The sequence below is a fragment of the Eulemur rufifrons genome, chromosome 1 (assembly GCF_041146395.1).
Source record: "Eulemur rufifrons isolate Redbay chromosome 1, OSU_ERuf_1, whole genome shotgun sequence".
In the NCBI taxonomy this organism is placed as follows: Eukaryota; Metazoa; Chordata; class Mammalia; order Primates; family Lemuridae; genus Eulemur; species Eulemur rufifrons.
In genome coordinates, this window is record NC_090983.1 from 60712420 (window position 1) to 60735964 (window position 23545).

Genomic DNA, 23545 nt, shown 5'->3' on the forward strand with positions numbered 1-23545 from the left:
CCTTGGGCTCTCTCCATTTACCTTGTCCCCTCAGATTAACCTGGTTAAAATACCTCTCCATTTGTGCCACTACCTTTGAGAAAAGACTGCAGGGACAGCAATTTAATAGCAAATTAAGGATGTCCAAATTTCCAAGCCTGGAGACTGGAACACCTATTTTCTTCTCCACAGAAATTAAGTAGGCATTTCTGTCACTACTGTCTTTTGTATATCTTAAGCTTCACTACATGACGACTTCTACCGATATTCTACTTCCTTCACCTCCATACCTTTATAAACATTCCCCTCAACCCCCTCATAACTTACCACTCTCATTATATAGCTCAATTGTTATCTTTTATATAAAGGCCTCCTGATCTCCCTGGAATCAACTGTTACCTCTGGCTTCTAAACTCTTCCACTTTATACCATGGTTATTATATATTGTCCTATGCTGTAATTTATATATAGGTTATATTTTCTTTCTTTTCTTCTTCCCATTTAAAAAAACAACGTATAATAATGACAATAAACAGAAATGTTCAAATAGAAAAATATGTTTTATGCCTGAAATAGGTTAGGTACCTAATGTGAAAATTCATAATGACATAAGTAAAATATCTTCACATCTTATTACTGTATGAAAGGAATAGGACAAGTTTCAACAGAATGATACAAGAATTTGGTGGAGGACTAAAGAAGGTAATTTTAAATAAGTTTAAGTTCATGAGGGTTTCTTAGGTAAATTAGAGTTCCATATGTCACTCTGAAGAGTCCTCTAGTACAATTTTTTGAGACCATCTTTTCTGACTTTGTCCAAATATTTCTTATATATTTATTTTGATATTATGCCTTTACTATGAAGAATAGTATTAATATTAGACAAAAATATATAGTTGGAAAACTGAAGTGCTTGACTGAAATTTTCAGAAATACTTTTTTCCCCCAAAAAACATGTTTTTGGAGAGGATCTTTAGAAAGTCCGCCTCTGTCTTCTCATACGTCTCATGCAGAGGTGTGCTTAGGTTGTTTCATTTACAGGAATGTGAGCACACAGCGTTATCTTCGGAAGAATGCACTTATGTGTGCATTGATTTTCACCAAAGAGCTTGCTTATTCAGATTGGGGAAGAAAATAAAGTTAGAAGTGGTCGTAGACTTTATGCTCAGGGAAACGAGAAACTTGATATCCTGAATTAGGTTGATAGCCTTCTGCTGGCTCAACCATTTTTGGTACCAGAGCTTAGCATTGCCTTCTCTTTAATGACCAAAAGTCACCCTCTTTCTGCCATCTTGCCTTTGTGAGCCTTTGCTTATGTTGAGGGTGCTACAGTGCTAGCCTGAAAACTCTTGGACATTTCTGTGTATCCTGATATAGATGGTTGGATTGAAGGAAGGAAGAATTAAAATATTTTATTTATATATAACATACAATATACTCTAGTATAGGTGCGTGTGAATGTATATATGCACACACACATATATACATCTGTAGACTGAGTATCCAAAATCCAAAATGCTCCAAAATCCAAAACTTTTTGAGTGCCAACCTGATGCTCAAAGGAAGTGCTTACTGGAGTTTTTCAGATTTTTGATTTCTGGATTAGGGTTGTTCAACTGCTATAGTGCAAATATTCCAAAATCCGAAAAACTCCAAAATCTAAAACTCTTCTGGCCCCAAGCATTTCAGATAAGGGATGCACAACGTGTGTGTGTAATTTATATAATTGCTAAACTGCCTTTTTCATCTTAGACAAAGCAGCTCTTTGCCCTAATAAAATGAGCATTAAAGGATACTGCTGTTACAGAATAAGCTGGCTGTTCTCAGAAAATGCCATACTTTGCAACAGCATAAGTGATGGTACCTGCCAGTATTTGGGAAAAGTTAATTTTTAATGAAAATGAGCTTATAGCCTAAACTGTAATATACAACTATATAAAGTAAGGAACCGTTGTAGGTACATTCATGTATCATTCTAGGTCCTTATCTTATAGTCAGGTGTCTGTTCAGTAAGTAATTATTCCTCACTAAATAAATTTTAGTTCTTATCTCCTCTTTTCTCTGGAATAGACTTTTAAAGCACAATGTTCAATTTGGGAAATTTGATAAAAGATTGACATTAATCGTTAGTGAATAGGGAGAATGGTTTATGGCTACACTACTACACTTTTCTCTCCTATAAGAGGGAGGAAGCAATAATCACTATAACAGAAGAAGAAATTTCTCTTTTATGTCCTTATCATAAATGGGAATTTGTTTTGATTTGAGCAAATCTGAGGATGCCGTGAATGAAAATACAAAGAAGGCACAGAACTTGAAGCTAGAAGTCTCAATTAGAAGTTATAGTTTGTTCCAAACTTGCTGTGTGATCTCAAGCAAGTCATCTCACCTCTCTGGGCTTTTCCTGTAAAATGACCCAGAGACATGTTGCACGTGATTTGTGGTCTGATTTGCCTGTCTGGTAGCACCAGTTTACAGCAGAGTTGAGAGTAAGCCCATGGTTTTGATTGGCGTAGGGTGGGTCAGCTATGAAACTCAGAAACATTTTACATGGAGTACAGCACCACCTATTGGAAAAAGTAGACTATGAAAAATGACAAGATAAAGCTGGATCAAAGGAGGTCATTTTTGTTAAAAAAATAATAATAATAAAGTAACACAATAGTATAAATCTCAGAATTTCTGAAGTTCACATATTTACATTTATTGAAAAGTGTCAATTGATGATGAATGTGTGGTAAATACATGCATAATAGGCTATGTAATTTCTAAAAAACACTGCTAAAAATCTATAGCATGATACAAATTATGTTTAATTCTACAAGAAAGCTTAAATTTTGGTTTAAATCCTATTCAGCTGTAGCTACTTAAAACAAAAGTTGGAACTTTAACTGTTAAAGTATTTAAGTGTAACAGTACTGCTGGAGTGTTTAATTGTGGGACTAGAAAATCCTGTACTCTAGGCTCTGGTACTGGTCTCCGTCCCCTGCAGCCTCTGGTGGCTAACTGCTCTCCTGGTTGGGAAAACAGTGACGGGAGTACTCACAAGTGTTCTCTGAACGTTGTTCCTGGGAGTTCAGGAATGCTCTTCCCTTTGCTTTCCTGGCAATTACATTTTGTAACAATGACCCTTTTTAAATTTTTCTGATTACAAATGCGATAATTGGACATATTAGCAAGTTGAAAAATACAGATAAGCCAAAAAATTTAAAACGTGATTATTAAACAGGCAGTTTACAACTTTTAACATTGTGGTATTTAACCTTCTATTCACATACACGTACATATATGTACACATATCCCTATATACACGCTATTCTTTTTTACACCAATATGGCATTATACTGTACAATCCTGCTTTTTTTAGTTAGTTATTTCCAACTATCATGTCAATAAAATTTTATCTTACCCTTTGTCCATATTCAAATTACCCCAATTATAGTGAGATGTATTGGTAGTAGTGTTGTTTTTATAAGGAATGTGTTATGTTTGTTTAGTAGCTATATTCTTAAATCACAGTTTTTATGAAGGTAATCATGATAATTAGCTTTGAATATAACATCCAAGTTAAATGACCAGATAGAGCTCAGTTTAAAGTGGCAACTTTCTAAAAAATTTTTTTTTTCGGTTAGTAGTTTTTGGTATATAAGAATTTTTGTCAGTTTAGTAATGATCTGATCTATTATCTTCAAGTCTTAATTCTGTGTTACATTCTTCAAAATGTTTCTTGTAGCATAATTCAATAAGCATTCTCAACTTTGAGATTAGGTTTGTTTCATGTACCTGATATACTTCATTTCTTCAGCATACACATAGTTAGAAAGCATTGCTTCATTCCTGAACTCATTACTGAGGTAGGTGGGTTAATAGAAGATGGATAAACATCAGTAACAGCAGAGAATGTTCTAAAGTTTCCATACTATGATTAGTAAGTCTAATTCAGTTGTTGGTGTGCATTTATTATATAAGGTACTGAGAGAAACAATTCAACTTGACTCAGTTTTGAGAATTTTTTGAAAATGTGTAAAATACTTTGTTAGATAGTATGGCAGATTTAAAGAATCATACTAAGAAAGAATTTTAGAGTTCAACCCTTTAGCAGATACTTGAAATCCATCTTTTCATAATAAGCCCTTATCACCTTGTATCCCCATTTCCCCAGAACAGTCCCTGTTAGCACCTATTAACCCAGAGTCATTAATAATAGCACCCCTTTCACTCCCAGGTGTCCCAGATTGGATGATAAATTGCATAGCCCTACTATTGGTAATTCACTGTTTAAACAGTTGCATGGTTTGGAAGTTCACCAACACAGTTTTTGGCACCTTGCTCACCTGAAAACTCTTTAGTGATCATCATTTTTAATACCCAATTGAATCTTTAAAACCATAAGAAATATAGTCTTACTTATCAGGTAGTAAAACGAGGGCAAAATTATACCTTCTATATCATGAATGCAGAAAAGGCCACCAGAGGATTTAGGGATGGTTTAATGAAGTCATCAATCTATGAAGTAAACCTGTAGCAGATAGCCTGTTGCAAACTGTGTGCCCCATCTTGATTGGCAGTGTGTCAGGTAGCATGATGCTAAAATGTAGCTGAAGGAATGCTACACTGAGGAGTCAGGAGATTCTTTTTTTTTTTTTTTTTTTTTTTTTTATTTCTTCCCAGCACTTCCATGGAAGAGTCAGGAGATTCTTGATCCTGACTGCTCCCCAAATTCTATATGTGCTCTACATAATCTGATCATGTAACCTCTTTAACCTCGATTTTTCTTTTCATAAAGTAGAAGAGGCTTTTGTGGTGGTTGTGGACTTAAATTAGATAATAGATATGAAATTAATACAAGGAATTATTTCTGAAAAGAAGTGGGAAATCTCATAGGGATTTATACCTGTCAAAGAAGAGTTTCTAAAGAGTCTTAAAAAAATTTTGCCCTCCAGGAAATTATTATTTTATAAGAGAAAAAAATCTATAAGTAATATTAATGCAAAGCAGACTCTGTTAAGTAATACACTAAACCGAAATTCAAAGTGATGTGGTAACACAGAGAAGAGGCTAATTCTCATTTAAATGAGGAAGTGGTGATCAAGTTCACCCAGTCCTTTTCCGCTGTTAATAATTTGCCTCAGGTTTCAGGTGGATTGCTCACCTGTGGTCCTGCCTTAGGAAATAGGAAGACAGGTATGTTTTCTGTGGTGATCCTGTGGTCACACCTGTTAGCCAACTGCTGTCAGGTACATCAGCTCGGGAATGATTATCCCAAACCAGAACTGTTGTCTTTGGCAGCAGTAGTTTGGCATCCAGGTGGATAAAGCTGAACAATTACATGCAACAGGTGATTTCACTTTCCGTGGGAGTACTTTGTAGTCAATTCCAGCAACAGCCCTTTGTATGCAAGACCTGCTTAAAACTTAATATCTTACTTTTATAGCATTATAGCTACTCTATGGTGGAGCTAGACAGTAATTTCCACCCTCAGAATCTTCTGGTCAGGGTCATCTCTTCTGTGTTTTAATGCTGAGGCTTCAGTTAAGTACTTAAAGTATTCAAACTGGTCTGAGGCTGTTTTTGGAAAAAGTCCTATCCCTGTACATATGTCCTACCTTTGCGTAAAGATGGCATGCCTTTAGATACAGCAAATTTGTGTTTTTTTTTTTTTTTTTGAGACAGAGTCTCGCTCTGTTGCCCGGGCTAGAGTGAGTGCCGTGGCGTCAGTCTAGCTCACAGCAACCTCAGACTCCTGGGCTTAAGCGATCCTACTGCCTCAGCCTCCCGAGTAGCTGGGACTACAGGCATGCGCCACCATGCCCGGCTAATTTTTTGTATATATATATTTTAGTTGGCCAGATAATTTCTTTCTATTTTTAGTAGAGACGGGGTCTCACTCTTGCTCAGGCTGGTCTCGAACTCCTGACCTCGAGCGATCCACCCGCCTCGGCCTCCCAGAGTGCTAGGATTACAGGCGTGAGCCACCGCGCCCGGCCAGCAAATTTGTTAATTAAAAAAAACCAACACAGCTTTCAGAAAATGTTTTTGTTTTTTTTTTCCTTAAAGCATATGAATCTCCTTTAAACATTTATGCTTTCTCAGGTGTCAGGTGCCATACAGAGATCTGAGCTGTTTATTGTTGTATGCTGTCTGCTGTGTGTTTGAGCTCATTGGCATTAAAGCAGAATTCCTCATTCCATAACATTGACCTCACTATGTGCATGACATTGTATGAGGTCCTGGGAATTAAGATTACTAAAACGTGGTCCTGTTACAGAGAAGTTCACGTCTACATATAAGTGGAACCCAGATAACATCTTGAGGTCACTGTGCTCCTAAAGATCTAGATAAGAGGGGCCAGAACCCCTATTCTACTTTCTGTGGAAAGTTCAATCCCCTTTGTAATCTTATTGTTATAAATTCCCAAGAGTTTTATGTTCTTGGGCTACTTCTGGTTCTGGCTATAGCTTACCAGCTCTAGATTCTTACTTTTCAGTTTCTACCTTTTGAAATTTCCTTTTTTTTTCTTGATTTGACTCCTCCCAAAGCTACCAAGACCTTAGTGAGGGTCTGCGAGTCACCAGAGAGAGTTTGGTAAACACATGGCGTAACAAGTCATTTAAATTTGCATTTTGGGCCTCCTGTTGGGTCCTCACAGCAATCCTGCCACAGTTGTAGTGTCCATGCAATCCTGGCCCCTTTTCACTGGCTAGCTCTCCTTTCTGTCTCTTGTGTCTTTTTCCTGAATTGGCTTTAATCCTATCAGCTCCATACAAAATGTATCTGGAACTGATTAGTCTGAGCCACCACCATCTCCCACATAAATTTTTCCAATAGACCTGTAACTGGTCCCCCAGGCTATTTTGAATACAGTAGTCGGAATGTAATCCTTTTAAAATGTAAAGTAGATCACAGCATTCCTTAGAACTCAAGTAGCTTTCTAATAATATCTCAGTAAAATCTTTTTCTTTTGAAAGTCCTTTAAGCACTACAAGACTGTTTCTCTGTTTTCATGCCTACTGTTTTCATAGTAGTGGACTAGTTTGTTTTTTCCTTAAACAGGTAGGGCATGCTCCTGCCTCATGGCCTTCCCCAGATATCTCCTTCCCTTCAGGTCTCTATTCTAATGTCATTTTTCAATTAGGACATTCCCTAGTTAGTTATTTTTTATCATAGCATTTATCACTATTTGATAATCCATATATTTTACTTGTTTCTTTATTCTCTTCTCTCTAGATCAGGGTTTCACAAACTACAGCGTTCATCAGAATGGGCTGGAGTGCCTGTTGAAGCACAGATTGCTATTCCTCACCCTCAGAGTTTCTGATTCAATGGTTCGGGGCTTTAGGATTGACATTTCTGACAAGTTCCCAGCAGATGCTGGTACTGCTGGTCCATGCGTCACACTTTGAGAACCGACATGCTAGAATTACTCTGTCCAGTATGGTAGCCACTCACCACGTGTGTCTATTTAAATTCAAGTTAAATGAAATTAAAAATTCAGTTTTTTAGTCCATTAGTTCAATGGCCACTATATTGGATAGCACAGGTATAGAACATTTCCATCATTGCAGAAAGTTCTATTGATCATGTTACTCTAGAACATAAACCACATAAAGATGGATTTCTTTTTTAGCTTTTTTTTCTTTTTTTTTCTCCTCAGAGTTATATCCTTATGTTTATATATCTGGTCCACGTGGAGCTTAATTTACTCTAAGGAATCAGGTTAGGCATACAACTTTTCTTTTGCATTAGTTTTTCCAATACTATTTATTGAAAATTTTCCCCCAGAAATTTGAAATACCACTATTATGCAGTATTAAATTCTCATCTGTATTTGTGTCTATTGCAGAATTCTGTGGTCTGTTACAATTATCTGTTTGGGAATAGGAATATTTTTTAAGACCAAATTGGCTTTTGGAATTCTTAAATAAAGAATCAAACCTGAAGTTATAGAATTAGAGAATAAAGTCATAAAGAAGTTCCCTGGTTTTCAGTTAGCTTTCAAAGAGGCATTTTTATTAGAAAACATTTAGGCTGTGTTGAGTTCAAAAGTCATGATATAATCAACTCTAGTTAGCATGCAATCTTTTTGCCATAAAATCTGGTATAGTTTATAAGGTTTATAGATAACCAAAATGACTGAGGGAATAGGCCATTATGTTCATATTCTTGATCAATTATTCATCCCATTTATTAAATTAGAAAATTAATGTATCACAGATATAACAAAAAGGCATATCTAAAGGCCATATAGAGTATTAAATTGTTCTTACCTTTAAAAATGGAAAATGTCTTTTCCCTTAAATGTTTGTAACAAAAAATTGAAAAAATAGTGGCACAAAAATGGGGATTAAAAAACAAAGCTTTAATAAATATTTTTGTCTTATTGTATACTTCTGGCAGATTCTAAAAAACTACACATTTAAGAAGTAAAAGATATTTGAAGTATAAGCTTTAGTGTTTTTATGTTTATTACTTGACATTTATATATAGAGAGAAATAGAAATAGCATCTTCACATATCATTTACTCATAGAAAACAGCAGACAGCTATCCATTTGGTTGGCAATGAAAGTTCTCTCTTCTTCCAGCTTAACTGTGTTTATAATTATATTTTATTTAGCTAGACATTACCTAATCCTCCTTAACTTTATTTACTATCAAAAGTAAGTACCATTTGCAAATCTCAAAGTTGGTATGTGGCATCAAATTGCTCTCCTAGAGTACTATATTACCAAAAAATAAACTTCCATAAGACCATTATGTCAGTCTGGGTGAAATTTAAAATGTACTGTCTAAAGCCAAAATGTGGATGATTATAGGTAAATTTATGTATGGGCATAGTATGTAGCTCAAGAGAAGGGTGTAAAACTCCTAAATATTACTGTGTAAGCATCTAATAAAGACATATGGAATGTATTTTAAGGATAGGTTTTGTGTGCCATACAGTCTCAGTCACAGTTACTTCAGTCTGCCATTGTAACACAAAAGCGCAGCCTGAGACACATTGTATAAACAAATGGGCATGGCTATGTTCCAATAAAACTTTATTTACAAAAACAGTCTGTGGGCCAACTTTGATCTGCAGAATGTAGTTTGCTGACACTTGATCTATCTAATAGAGTATTGGATCTGTGAGAACAGGTATACCACCGTAATGCTTATACTGTGACTCCAGTACCTAGAAAATATTAAATAATCTTTGATTTAAGAAATCGGTACTATACTCTTTAAGATTTTGTGGGCTTTAGGATTTTGTGGGAATATTACCAATCCATAAGCTAAAGACTGCCAGTACTGTATTCTAAATAATATTACAAAGGAGCATCTGCTAAACTAAATGACTGCTCTTAGGTAAGGAAAGAATTCCTCCTCTTGAAATTTATAATGTGAAAACAACATGGCAAATAAAAACATATAGGTAATTGTTGGATCAACACTAGGATCCAAAGCTCTCTTGAATACTACCCAGGCCTTTTTAACTATTACATTTTTTGTCTGCTTAAATATGTTTAAAAAAATTTTTATCTTTGTATTTTATTTTTCAGAATATTACGGGGGTACAAACGTTTTGGTTACATGTATTGCTTTTGTACAGTTTGAGTCAATGTCATAAGTGTGCCCATCATCCAGATAGTGTGCATTGTACTGTAGTTAGATTTTTAAGCTGCTTTCGCAAATACTATTTTGTAGCCTTGCTTTTTCAATTGAAGACAGACAACAGCATTCTAAAAAACAACCCTCAAAACAATAACTTTAACAGTTAAATTGTTTCATGGACCTTTATGATCAGCATTACTTTTGTTTTACAGTAAACCTATGATGGACTTGTTGATATTCCTCTGTGCACAATATCACTTAAATCCATCAAGTCACACAATTGATCTGCTGTCAGCTGAAAAGAACCACATTAAATTTAAGCCAAATACACCAATAGGAATGTTGGAGGTAGAGAAGGTAATTTTAAAGCCAAAAATTTTGGATAAGAAAAAACCTACACCTATCATACCAGAGGTAAGAATTCCATTATAGATTTTTATGTCCTGTAACTACAACATTAAATTGATTTTCCAGTCATTATTGGTAGCTTTTTATAAATGAAATAAAAACAGACTTTTCAAATTTGATGTGAACATGGCTATCATGGTTTCCTAGGCCACTTTGTTTAGGATTCAGTTGGTTATTGCTCCTTGGATTAACTAGAATTTGGGGAATACTTTAGATTTTTAATGCTCTAAAGTGACCAATATGACTGTATAAGAATCTGACAATTATGAATGATCTGTATTTTATGCTACTTTTTAAAAAAGTATCTTATATTTAAAGGAACGTTTTAGCATCTTAATGAAAATTCATCTAAGAATTTATTAAAATAATTTTTTGGCTTTTCTATACTTGGTAAGCAGCAGTTGTAACTTACATCTAAGTTAATTTTTGCTGCACAATAATTGTTTTCTTTAATGTATAAATTTTAAGCAAAAATTTTTAACCACAGTGATTTTAATATCAGTTCTTATCTATAAAATTGTTCTGTTGCTATAAGTAATGGGATAAATATTTATGGATTTCAAGAAACACTCTTCATTATGAGCACCAACCATTTTTCACTGCATAAAATATATAAAAGTTTATATATCAAATTGATAGTTCATTTACATAAGAATTGAATACATACAGTCTTGTATTTTCTTCATATCGTTATGAAGCTTTTTATAAAAAAGTTGGCAAATCTTTTTAATGATATTAAAGTGATTGCTTTCTACACTATGCAATTGAATATGAAGTATTAAATAGGATATTGGGCTGCTTTCTGTCTAGGTATGTATTATCTGTTACATATCCATCTTATTTATCTGGATGGAAGAAGTTATGCTGTAGGATTATGCATGGGGTTTTAGTTTTGTGAATAAATGTCTTCGAAGTTCTGCAAACTATATATTTCACTTAGGGTCACATGTTGCTAAGTTCCATTTATGTATAGAATTTAATTCAATTACATCAAAATAATGAGATGCTTAAAATCTTTCCAATAATTTTGAATTATTAGCATTAGATACCTAAATAAGGGAGATTTTAGTTTTAGTATCTCCTAAAATATTAGAATTAGCCAAAGTAGTGATAGTAACAACAACAAAAGCTAATCACAATAGTGAATTTATTTATCGATAATTGACTATGTGCCAGCCACTGTGCTAAGCTCTTTATATGGGTTATCTCATTTATCATGTTTCTAATACGGAGCAAAATGTCCATGATTTAACTGAAATACCCTTTCTTCATTGAGACAAAAGACAAATCATTCGAAAGATAAATATTCCTCAAAGGATAGGATAAAATGTACATAATTTTGCATTATTATGTATATTTGCTAATTTTAATGTAAGTATTTTAAGGAACAAAGCAAAAATATCAATAGTACTAGATATGAGGCTATTTTGTTCCTTTTTAGGTATAAATCTATTTAATATTTTACTATACAGGGGTTGTGACTTTAATCCAGACTTAATAAACAAGCTAATGATTATTTCTAGGATTTCACTTTGGATTTAGAAAATAATGTTAATCAACAAGGAAATTTTACAACAAAATAGATAAGTACTATTTATTGTATGAATATGTAACTGTAGATTATCTCATTCTAGACATTATTGTATAAAGTTTGTTTCAATAAATAAATTATGATATAACTATGGCTTTATTCTATGTTTCAGAAAACTGTGAGAGTAGTGATCAATTTTAAGAAAACACAGAAGACCATAGTGAGAGTTAGTCCACATGCATCACTTCAAGAACTTATTCCTATTATATGTAGCAAATGTGAGTTTGATCCATTACATACACTGTTGTTAAAAGATTATCAATCTCAGGAGCCCCTGGACTTAACAAAATCTCTTAATGACCTGGGACTAAGAGAATTATATGCCATGGATGTCAGCAGAGGTAAATAAGGCTTTTGTTTTTTTCATTTAATAGGATGTATATATGTGTGTATGTGTATGCATCATGTTTATATTTAGGTGTTCTCAAGTTCATAACGGCAAGTTAATGGATCCTATAGATTTAATTTCATGGCATCAGGAATAAAAAGAAAAAACTAAATGTAAATAAATATAAATCAAGTCATATAAAATTTAAAAATAAAATTTAACTTGATTTTGGTTATTGAAATTGGAATGAAAAACTTATCTTTTCAGCTGTCATCCACATTTTATATTTTTCTATCTACCTATGAATATTTTTTGCTAGAATTTAACTCAGTTCTTTGCGGATTTGAGACTTAAACAGAAAATAAAATTTTACATGTAAATTCATTGTTCTAATCAAGTGTGAACGATTATAGACCCACTATGGTTTTATGTGAATCTTAATCCAAATTTGGAAATTTCTTGCCAATTTTTTTTCTAAGGTGAGCATTCAAAATAAGCTGGCTCATAAAACAAATCAATCGAATTTCAAAAATTTTTGAAATGGTTTCCAGTTTTAATCTATTGAAGTTATGTAATATATTAAAATTTGGAGATCATATGTATGTCAATATATATGATGTCTAATAGACAAATCCAGACATATTTATTCACCATAAATCTAGGAGAAATAAAAGTTTAGTGAAGGAGGCAATTATTTACATACTCTGTGCATAGAGAACTTTAAACTTTATCCTGAGGTCGTGGCTTTATGTACTCTATAGACTACTTTTTCAACTCGGGTTTTATACTTAAATAAATATCATCTTTACAGTCAATTTACCCTCTTTTATACCCCCTCCTTCTGTAGCCACTTCTGTTACTGCCTTCAGTAAGTCATCTTTACAAGGTAAGACATTTGAATCAGTAGAAACAAATTATAACATGAAATTGGGTAAATTGAAAATAAGCTTCTAATTTTACCTGTTTTCTTAACATTACTAACGTGTATATTCTATAAAAGATTTTAACTTAGAAAATCTTTGGTTTTTATTTCCTAAAAAAATAAGTACAGGTCCCCCTCCCCCTTGATTTCTGAATTTAATTATAATAATTTCATTTCAATAAATGTTTAAAAATGATATAATTCTAATAGTGTGAGAAAACACATTCCTTACTCTCACACAAGAAAAAAATGATTTTGCTAGGATCTTTGTTGGGTATAAATACTAATAGTTTGATGGTACAATAGAAGAATCTTGGTTATTTCCGCTGAACATAATTCAAATAATAATAATATATTCATATGAAATTTTGCAGCCATTAAATTGTGAATATTTTGTAATATGGAAAATGCTTGTGCTAAAATTAACTTTTAAATGATATGACTGTGTTTAATACAATACATAAAATATACTTTTATGTGAAATTTCTGAAAGGAAATAGATAAAAATTTTAATAGTGGTTACCTTTGGATGGTAGGGTTATGGTAGGTTACTTTTTTCATATTTCTTTTCTTTGTATTACAGAATTTTATAATAGTCATACATTACTTTCATAGAGAAAAACTTTATTAAAATTTTCCCATAATAATAAACCCTGGAAGTCTTTTTTTCTCCTATTAAGATAGGCTCAAATAATTGATTACTGCAATAATTACCACCATACTAAAAGAAAAAGAAAAGAGAGAGAGAAAACCTTAAACTATACACATTATGTGTTATTGGAATTTTCTGTCTTTACCACAGTTTTCCCAAAGCACACTGATCCTCTCAATTCCAAGAATTAAGCCCACATAAGTAATAGTGTGATTATTTTTTGCTGGTGCCCATTATGAGGACTAGCCTAATCAAAGGTGTCGAAAATTCTTATGATCTTAAAGTGTATACTGCCTAAGAATGAGAAGATAGACATTTTGAAATTCTGACACTGTGTTAGTTATCAAGCTAATTTAGTAAGCTGTGAGAGAAAATAGCTTTATCTGTCTGGATCTCAACTTTCCACTTCTATAATAATCATTGGAAAAAGTGGTCTTTGTGTTTCTTTACAGCATCAACATTTTGTTACTTCACTTGGCTTTTGCTCCTAACTATGCTGTTCTCTACATATATAACCCTAAGAAAAATTCATAATCTTTTAGGCCTCGTTTTGAGGGTATCAGATGTATAGACTTCGGATATTCCTTCTTGCCATAGAAGTATGTGGTTTATTAGGGTATTAAATGTTGTGGCAGAACCTTAAGAGATTGGAAGAGTAAAGTTAAGAAAGCTCCTTTACAGTGTCAGGATCTACAGGTCAATCAAAATACTGTAAATGCCTCCACCTCCTTATTTTGTCTGATATTACCAGAAGGCTTAGAACTTTGCATGCAACTTCTCTTAGCCCCTCTTCTAGAAACAGGAAACTACAGTCTTGGAATTGCTTTTGTAAGTAAGCTCAAGCCTTCGCTTTTCTTAGTGTTTGACTTGCTGTGATCCCGGACTTAAAGCTTTAAGTGAAGGCTTACAGGATAACTAGTATGAAGGATGAACTGGTGCCTGGAAATTGCTATATCCAAAATAACTATATGAAACATTCTGGTTATTTTTATTGTATTGTGTGGCCATGTGAATTTTCCATCTACTGTTGTAACTAAATTTAATTGTATATCTACATTTCATGAATTCTATCTTAAAATGAAAAAAAATGGCATTTCTAGGAAAAAAAAGTTACAGATATTATAAATCATCTTTAAATGGATTTAAAGAACTAGTTTTAGTTCTGCCATTTAATGCCTGTCTGTGTGCAAGTTATTCAAACTCTCTGGTTACTTAGTTCCTCAGATGTGTAATGGCATAATACCACTGCTCTCATTTCTTACATCGGGCAGGGTCAATGCTGACATCCTCCAGTGAGAAAAAAGGGCTCAGAGGGATAACTTATAATACCGCCCTCACAGGGTTGTTCTAAGAAATAGGCATGTGAAAAAATGTTTAAAGCATTATCCACATGTTCATTAATTAGTTGTTAGCATTGTCAAGCTCGTTGTGCAGAATGCATGCTGCTTATTTAATATTTGAATCATCAGATTTAAAAGTTTTAATTAGTAAAATACAATTTGCCTTTGATATGTTATTGAGGCATATTGCATTAATATGTTTATTGATATTAACTGGCTTTGCTTTCCTGGAGTAGCCCCTACTGTGTCATAATTTATTTCACTTTAATTGTAAACATTTAATTTAAATAAAGTATCTAAGTATTAAATAAAGTAAATAAGTATTTACCCGTAAGTTCTGCTTTAGCTATATCTCATAAGTTTCAGTACACGGTACTTTGTTTCACATGTCATTGAAATTATATGGATTTACCATAAAATCCATGTGTTTCTTATATAAGAAATTTTGTTTGAATTTCACAGATTCCTACTTCTTGTCATTATAAATTAATTTTTTTGGTAATTTGCTATTCCTTAGTTGAAGAAACCAGGTCATTTGTCTTACAGAGTTTCCCGCATTCAAAATTTTGCTGATTACATCCTATTATGTCACTTAATGTTTCTTTGTCCCCTCGATTTCCTATAAATCGATTGTTAGATCTAGAAATTTGACAAGATTTTGGTGAGAAACTTTTGGCAAGAATACTTCATAGGTGGTATTGTGTACTTCCATTAGCAAACACGTGATGACACGGTATTTCTCTGATGATCATTGCCTGCATCTTAGTTGGGAGTTGAGAAATGGTGATAGTCTATTGCAAACATTTCATTAATTATTAGCTCAGATATTTCTAAAAAAGCAAACTTTCCCATGTCAGCCATTTGACTGTGAAGGTAAAATTCAGAAAACGCAGGATAAAAGTTTGATTCTTCTCCTTCATCCGTTTTTAAAATAATGGACTTGTTCTCTAGCATTACACAAAGGTTGACAATAAGGATGAATTTTTGTAGTATCATTATGAATGCATAGAACTGAGCAAATGTGATATGTTTCAATTAGTCAGTTACTTTTGATGCCAAAATTGTCCTGATTTTTGCCAGTAGAAACCATCTCAGGTTCCTGAGTCCTATTAACAGAACCCTGGTAGACTTTGATAGCTTGCTTTCTGGTGTGAGTAGATATTCCAAGCTCATATTGTATATGTTCCTTGATATCAACGAAGGGTCAACCATGCTCAAGCAATCATGGTTCCTTTTAATGGGAAATGGAATTTAGAGACAGTGTGGGCCAGGGTGTCTCAGTGCTACTGGATTTGGCATTGTTTGCAGGCCCTTTTAATTAATACCAAGAAATACCTTTCAGAAAAATTGTAAAGAAATATTATGTACGCAACCTTGAGGTTTGACATTTGACTTTCTAGTTAAAGTAGGGTTTCTTAATTTTTGCTCTGTTAACATTTGAGATCAGATAATTCTTTGTTGTTGGGGGCTACCCTGTGTATTGCACTGTGTTTAATGTCATCATTGCCCTCTACCCAATAAATGCAGTAGCACATTCTCCCAAGCCCATTCCCAGTTGTGACAACCAAAATTATCTGCAGAAATTATCATATACCCCTTAGAGGGCGAAATTGCCCCCAATGGAGACCCACCAGATTAAAGAAATAACAATTATGAAACATTTAACAAAGTACTAAGTAATTGCAATGACGTGTTTTGGAGAATAAAATATTTCATGGTAGTTTAGCTATCAGACAAAATTGTCAACAAAGGGACAAACAGTATGATAGCAATGTCATGTCTCATTTAATTTGAAGTGTATTTTCTACTTGTAAAATGTTGATTATTATGTGTAGAATACAGACTGACTCACAGAGTGTATGTCCTACCTCTGTCACTTCCTCATTATTGGCCCTGATCTTAGTTTCTTTAAGCTTCAGCTTCCTCTGCTGTGACATAGGAAGCATATTTGCTTGTTGCTTTAAGAATTTAATAGGATATAAGGTACATAGCAGAGTGACTGGTTCATAGACTATATTTAGGAGCTTTCATCATTAAATTTTAAAATGGAAAGTAAGAGAAGAAAATCTTGGACATGAACATTCAACTCCAGGTATAAAAGTAAGATGTTTTCTTCTATTTTAGAGTCCTGCCAAATATCTCCAAACCTAGACATTATGAAGGAGAAAGAAACTAAAGGGTTTTTCAGCTTTTTTCAACGCAGTAAGAAAAAGCGGGAGCAAGTAAGCATGTAACATTTTATAAGATTCTTCAAATCTTTTCGGTTTAAATTATAGGTGCTTTTTATCTTAAAATTACATATAGATCTTGCCTTTAATTCTTTATTAGACTGCAAGTGCCCCTGCAACCCCTCTAATAAATAAGCACCGCCCGACTTTTACGAGGTCCAATACCGTTTCTAAGCCATATGTTTCAAACACTCTGCCGTCGGATGCACCCAAGAAGAGGCGGGCTCCGTTGCCTCCAATGCCAGCGTCTCAGAGTGTACCCCAGGACCTCGCACACATCCAGGAAAGGCCAGCTTCCTGTGTAGTGAAATCCATGAGTGTGGATGAAACAGATAAGGTGCGTAGTTTCCTTCTTTTTGTTCTTGTCATTTAAATTTTATTTCATTTTTAGTTATGAATACATAATAGTTGTATGTATTTATGGGGTGATGTTTCAATACAGGCACACAATGCATGATGACCAAGTCAGGGTAATTGGGATATCCATCACCTCAAGCATTTATCATTTCTGTGGGTTAAGAACATTCCAGTTCCGCTCTTTTAGTTATTTTAAAAGACACAATACATTATTGTTAACTATAGTCACCCTATTGTGCTCTCAAATACTCCATCTTCTTCATTCTCTCTGACGGTATTTTCTGGATGAGGCAGGTGACCATCTATTTTTCCTCTTACCTCACTTGTCTTTTCCACATAGGCTACTAAGTAGTCCTAGTAACAGTTAGTAATTAGTTACAGTTACTAATATGTGATAAGATGAATAGCTACTAATAAGATTGGTACTGGGAATAGGTCCTCTATATATGTACAGTTCTGCGATTCAGTAAACAATAAATGTCAATTTTAAATAGTTTTCATATTCAAGCAAGTAAATTATCCATAAACCTCACATTTTGGTTTACTAAGACCTAACCAGGGGTTCTTGCTTGATGTATATAGTAGAAGTGAAAATATAGTGTTTATTTTTGAATAATTAAAAAAAAAAAAAAAACAGCAACACAATCTTTGTGTTGTGTTCATGGGTTTCTAACTACATATATCTTCTTGACCTGACTCTGAGATTCTCCAGGGGAAATCCTGGTTTCTACTTGGTCCCTGTATACTCTATAGTGAGAAAAGAAAAAGAAAATTTTTTTAATAGAATATATTACAGTTAACTTTACTCCTATCTTCAAAGCACTATTCTAGGCGTACCTTTTCATCAAAATTTCTTACTATTACTCACCTTTAATCCTAAATTTTTCCCAAGTAAGCCATTTTGTGGAGATCCATTTGCAAACTACTTCTTGGGACTAAACAATGTATATATTCCTTGCTTTATTTATGTGAAATATAAATGAATTTTTAGTTAAATATAATTGAACACGAGACCATATATCTTGTTGCTTGTAACCAGGCAGAATGTTCTAAGTAACTTTGCGAGCAAATTTTATTTTGAGATATTTGAGAAACTGATGAAAGTGTTCTTGTATCTAGTTGAAGGATTTCCCTCACCTTAGAAGCTTAGTAAATTCAATGCTCAAGTAAATTAACTCTTCCCAAGTACCTAATAAGCATTTCTGTGCTTCTTAAACTTTAAAAAAAAAAAAATTTAACCTTAGTTTTTAAATATAATTTATGAACAATCATGTCTCTTTAGAAAGTAAGTAGCAACTCAAATGCTATATAGAAATGACTTTTTTTTTTTTTGTTTGTTTGTTTGTTTTTTTTGAGACAGAGTCTCTCTCTGTTGCCCAGGCTAGAGTGAGTGCCGTGGCGTCAGCCTAGCTCACAGCAACCTCAAACTCCTGAGCTCAAGCGATCCTCCTGCCTCAGCCTCCCGAGTAGCTGGGACTACAGGCATGCACCACCATGCCCGGCTAATTTTTTCTATATATATTTTTAGCTGTCCATATAATTTCTTTCTATTTTTAGTAGAGATGGGGTTTCGCTCTTGCTCAGGCTGGTCTCGAACTCCTGAGCTCAAACGATCCGCCCACCTCAGCCTCCTAGAGTGCTAGGATTACAGGCGTGAGCCACCGCGCCCGGCCTGAAATGACTTTTTAAAATACTTAACCTCAGTAGTTATTTGGAAAATCATCTATTAAGCTGTCTTCTTTTTATTAAGATTCATGTCAAATGTTTGTGGTATAAAATCTCATCTTACCAATCAGGAGGATAATTATTTTTTTTAAGTGATAAAATCACTTACTGACAAAGTTTTCCTGGGTAACTGCTTGGTAGTTGGCTGAAGCTTCACAGAAGAGGTGATTCTTAAGTTCAGTCTTAAACTGTGTAGCGGAGAGCATTAGTCAGGCAAAAGAACCCTGTTCACAGATTTAGGAATGTGGCATGAGCGAGAACTAGATTGAAACTAAGCAAGGTAAGCAGGGACCAAGTCAGAGTCCCTAAGACTTCATTTTGTACTTGTTGCCCCTTTACATTTCTTCATAGTAAAAAGTGGCATTTCCAGGATTTTTTTATATTTTTAATTACCATAAAACTACATCATAAGAGTGTAAATTATTCTACTCTCAAGTAGCTACCAAAGTCTATCTTTTTTTAATATAGAAATTAATCTTAGCCTCTGCTTACAAATCTTTATACCAGCTGTCCCCATCCAATCTCTTCCAGTAAACTTCCTTTGTGCTCAGATCCCCAAGAGGTCTATGTTGTCTTTCTAATAGTCTGTTTCTTAAAATTCTGGTCTGTGCTACCAGTGACCTCACCAAAGCTATTTCTTTTGATTTCTCACCCTCTGCTCTATGACCAGTCAGTGCCCCTGTGTTAAGTAATCTTTTTTTAAGAGTATGTTGCCTTTGGCAAACTACACATCTTTATACAATTTTCTAATTATTTTTTCTTTTGATCTGGACATCTGGTTAGTTCTTTGATGTATTGTTCAGTAGGATCCAGAATTATTTGTTTTTCCCTAGAGAAGCTTAAGAAGCATTTTTATTTATTCATTACAAAAATTCTTAATGATTAAACTGTGGGTCTGTTCGTGTGTGTGTGTGTGTGTGTGTGTGTGTGTGCATGCACATATATGTGAATTCATACCTTCCTAGGCATCTCAGCACTTATTTCCTTAACATCTTGGCCATATTTGATGTGATTAATCATCCCTTGGTCTTGAGTTTTCACTCTTCCTTGGTCTTGATATTCCTTTTGTATCTCAATCCCCTTCTTTTTTTTTTTTTTTTTTTTTTTTTTCCTTGCCACTACTACTTTTACCCATTTTCTAAACTTGAAGGTACTGAATCCTTGGTCTTAGCATATATTTACTGCACTTTTTCAGAGAAGACATCTATTCTTTTTTGTGGACTGATGGTTCTCAACTGAAGTGGTTTGAATAGTGTCCTCCTACCCCAAAAGATATGTCCTAGTCCTAACCCCCCAATACCTGTGATTGTGACCTTATTTAGAAATAAAGTTTTTGCAGATGTGTTCAAGTTAAGAATCTAGAGATGAGATGATGAGATCATCTTGGATCTAAGTTGGGTCCAAATCCAATGACTGGTGTCCTTATAGGAAGAGGAGACACCCAGGCATAGAGACAAAGAGGAGGACGGTCATGTGAAGATGAAGTCTGAGATCGACTTTATGTCATAGCCAAGGAATGCCAAGAGCCAGCAGAAGCTGGAAGAGATAAAGGAGGATTCCCCCCTAATGCTTTCAGAAGGAGCATGGCCCTGCCAACACCTTGATTGAGACTTCTGGCCTTCAGAACTGGGGAAGAATAAATTTCGGTTGTTTCAAGCCACCCAGTCATTGTGGACAGCCCTAGGACACTAATATATCAACTTTGTAATTCCAGTCCCAATATTCTTCCAGTTCAGTTCGAATTGCTTATTGATTTGTCACTACTACACATCAGCATATTTAAAACCAAACTTTTTTTCTCTCCCATACTAAAAAGCTAAAGATCATCTTTGATGTTTTTTCTTTTTTTGTTTCCACTTCTAATTAGATACCAATCCTTCATTCAGTCTCTCTTCATAATGTCTTCTGTTCCTTATGCTGAAGTTATTCCTAGAAAAATCCAGGGCAGAGAGTAAGCAGAGAACCAGTGCTTAACTTGTGTTCAAAATACTCTTAATGTGGCAAGCTGTCATATTTCTTAATTATCACTTCCCAGTTCAGAAACTTTGGATAGCCGGCTGTGATTTTTCTGGACCTTCAAGATACTCTACAAACCGATCACAATTTTACTTTTAAAAGTTAATTCATCATCATTTTTAGGATACTTCTAACTATAACCGGAAGATTTGACTCATTATGGTTCATGCAAAATCCTGCTTCCTGTCTTTTCAAAACGGAATGAGCCCACCTCCATCTTCTTCATTCCTACTTACACATTCAAATGATTCTCATTCTTTTACCTGCTTCATGGAGAATTCTCTGAAGATTCCAGCCAGCACAGAATAATCTTTACTTTCTCTGAATTTGTCTCTCTTGTGCCTTTTTGTTTTAATTTATATAAATGTATAGGTAGTATATTACATGATATATAATTCTAAAGATAAAAAGGAGGATGTAGTAAAAATGCCTCTTCTCTGCCCAGAGGCAAACACTGTTAAGTTTCCTGTGTATCTTTCCAGAGATATGTATGCATGTTTAAGCCAGTATTCACGCCACATATTTTTTGCCAGGTGGTCATATGCTACATGTACTATTATACTTCACTTTTTGGTACTGAATGACTTAATTTGGATATACTTACCAGTATGTAAAAGGCTTCCCCTTTTCAACGGTTGCATAAATTACATTGGTGGATATAACATTTACTTGCCTCATCCTCTAAAGGTAAACATTAAGGTTATATTATTGTTGTTTAAAGCTTGTAGCATTATTAAATTTTACATTTTTCATCTCCTCACTCATAGGGCATGAATTATGTTTTCCAGCAAAATTCTGTAACCTAGTAAGTGTTCAAGAGAATTGATAAGTAACTATTATCAATTCTTCCAGTAGTTACCTGGCTTTCACGTAGCCAGATACATACAGTATATATAATAAGAATGTCTGTCATACTTTTGTCACAAAATTTTTGTATTTCATTTGTACATCTGGTTAATTTTCAGAAGTACTTGGATAACTTAAAGATTGCTTATATTTATTTTTTTATTTATCAAACCACATGATTTTAGATATATTTTTCTTAAGCTTTTACAGAAAAGCCAGAATTTTGGTAAGGTTATATTGAAAACTTGAGGATCAACAAGTAAAACATACTATATATTACATAATGCATATAAATATAATTGACCTTTGAATTGAAATTGTTTATAAAGCCTGATGCAGATATTCAGGAAATTCAGCAAAATATGTGAATTTATGGGTGAATTTTACTTATTTTATTACTTACTTTAAATTTAAAATTAAAGATTGCCATTATTACTATAAACACATCTGTTTTAACAATTTAGTTTTGAATTTGAAATTTTAAAAAGTCACTACCTTTAGTGATTGAAAGTACCATCGTGTTGGGAAAGACATAACTGGAAGAAAGAAATATATGACCAAATCAATTCTAAGTATATGAAGAAATTTTGGATGTACTTTTATCCTATGAGTTTTGTTTGGAATGCAAAATAAACCACAAGGGTGCGCTGTTTAACAGAACTACAGCATTCTGATTTTTCCATTTCTTCCCCCAAAGCATCCTCTAATAAACCAGAAAGAAAATACTAGAAATAGTTACATTCTATTAGAAATAGAAAATGCTTATTTCACGTGGGTGAAGAGACAGAAAATAATAATGCATGGCAAAGTGATTTATAATTAGCAGTTTTATTCATTTTGAGCTTTTATTTTGGTGTTAAGTAGGTACTGATACTATGTTAGCTTTAGTCAAAGTTTAATGATAAGTCAATCTATCTGTACCTTGGAAAGAACTTTGTCAACCAAATCTATTTTATACTTCTTGGCTGTCTACATTTAGTTATTTGCCTCATTCCTCTAAGACATTTCTCAATACTGGCAAATTAAGGTATTTGGATGGTGATTTTGGACCTTATGCTGAAAATATTCACATAAAAGGCTATTGATTTTTCTGAGCTAATTTTGACCACTGATTGTACAATTTCCAAAGAGGATTCAATAAAGATCCAAGTTAGTAAAATAATTTAACCTAACCTTTCTTGGAATATTTCTGCGTCTAAAATTATTTTCTCTATTTAAAAAACAAATTATAAAGAATACATATTTCACTATCACTACTGCAGTGCCCTTTTTGTGTCCCTAGATTTCTCTGTACTACTCTCTTTCACATGATTTTAAGGCTCATGCCATTTTCCCTATAATGGTGAATATGTTGTCATCTATGAAAATGTTCCTTTGGAAAAGAAAACTTTCCTGTTAGAAATTTTCTGGCAGTTTTTATTGGTACTTTTTGAGCATTTTGTGAATATGATTCTGTCTAAAGATTTGAAATGCCACTTGTAGAACAAGATATATAATAGTTCATACGGTTAGTTACATGAGCCATATTACATGTATTGCTGTATAAAATGTACATAGTTA

At 33.6% G+C, this 23545-nt stretch overlaps 1 protein-coding gene across 4 annotated transcripts in view; it reads left to right on the top strand.

The window, feature by feature from the left end:
* The window catches only part of COBLL1 (cordon-bleu WH2 repeat protein like 1), a 129818-nt gene that overhangs the window by 80548 nt on the left and 25725 nt on the right, over positions 1–23545 (top strand). For 2 of the 4 annotated variants that reach the window (XM_069494879.1, XM_069494810.1), the window contains 5 exons: positions 9785–9986; positions 11684–11912; positions 12747–12785; positions 16938–17035; positions 17142–17378. In XM_069494879.1, coding sequence (XP_069350980.1) covers positions 9785–9986; positions 11684–11912; positions 12747–12785; positions 16938–17035; positions 17142–17378 — 805 coding nt within the window. The remainder of the gene's footprint in view (positions 1–9784; positions 9987–11683; positions 11913–12746; positions 12786–16937; positions 17036–17141; positions 17379–23545) is intronic. The other 2 variants (XM_069494739.1, XM_069494660.1) reach the window with 1 other exon arrangement.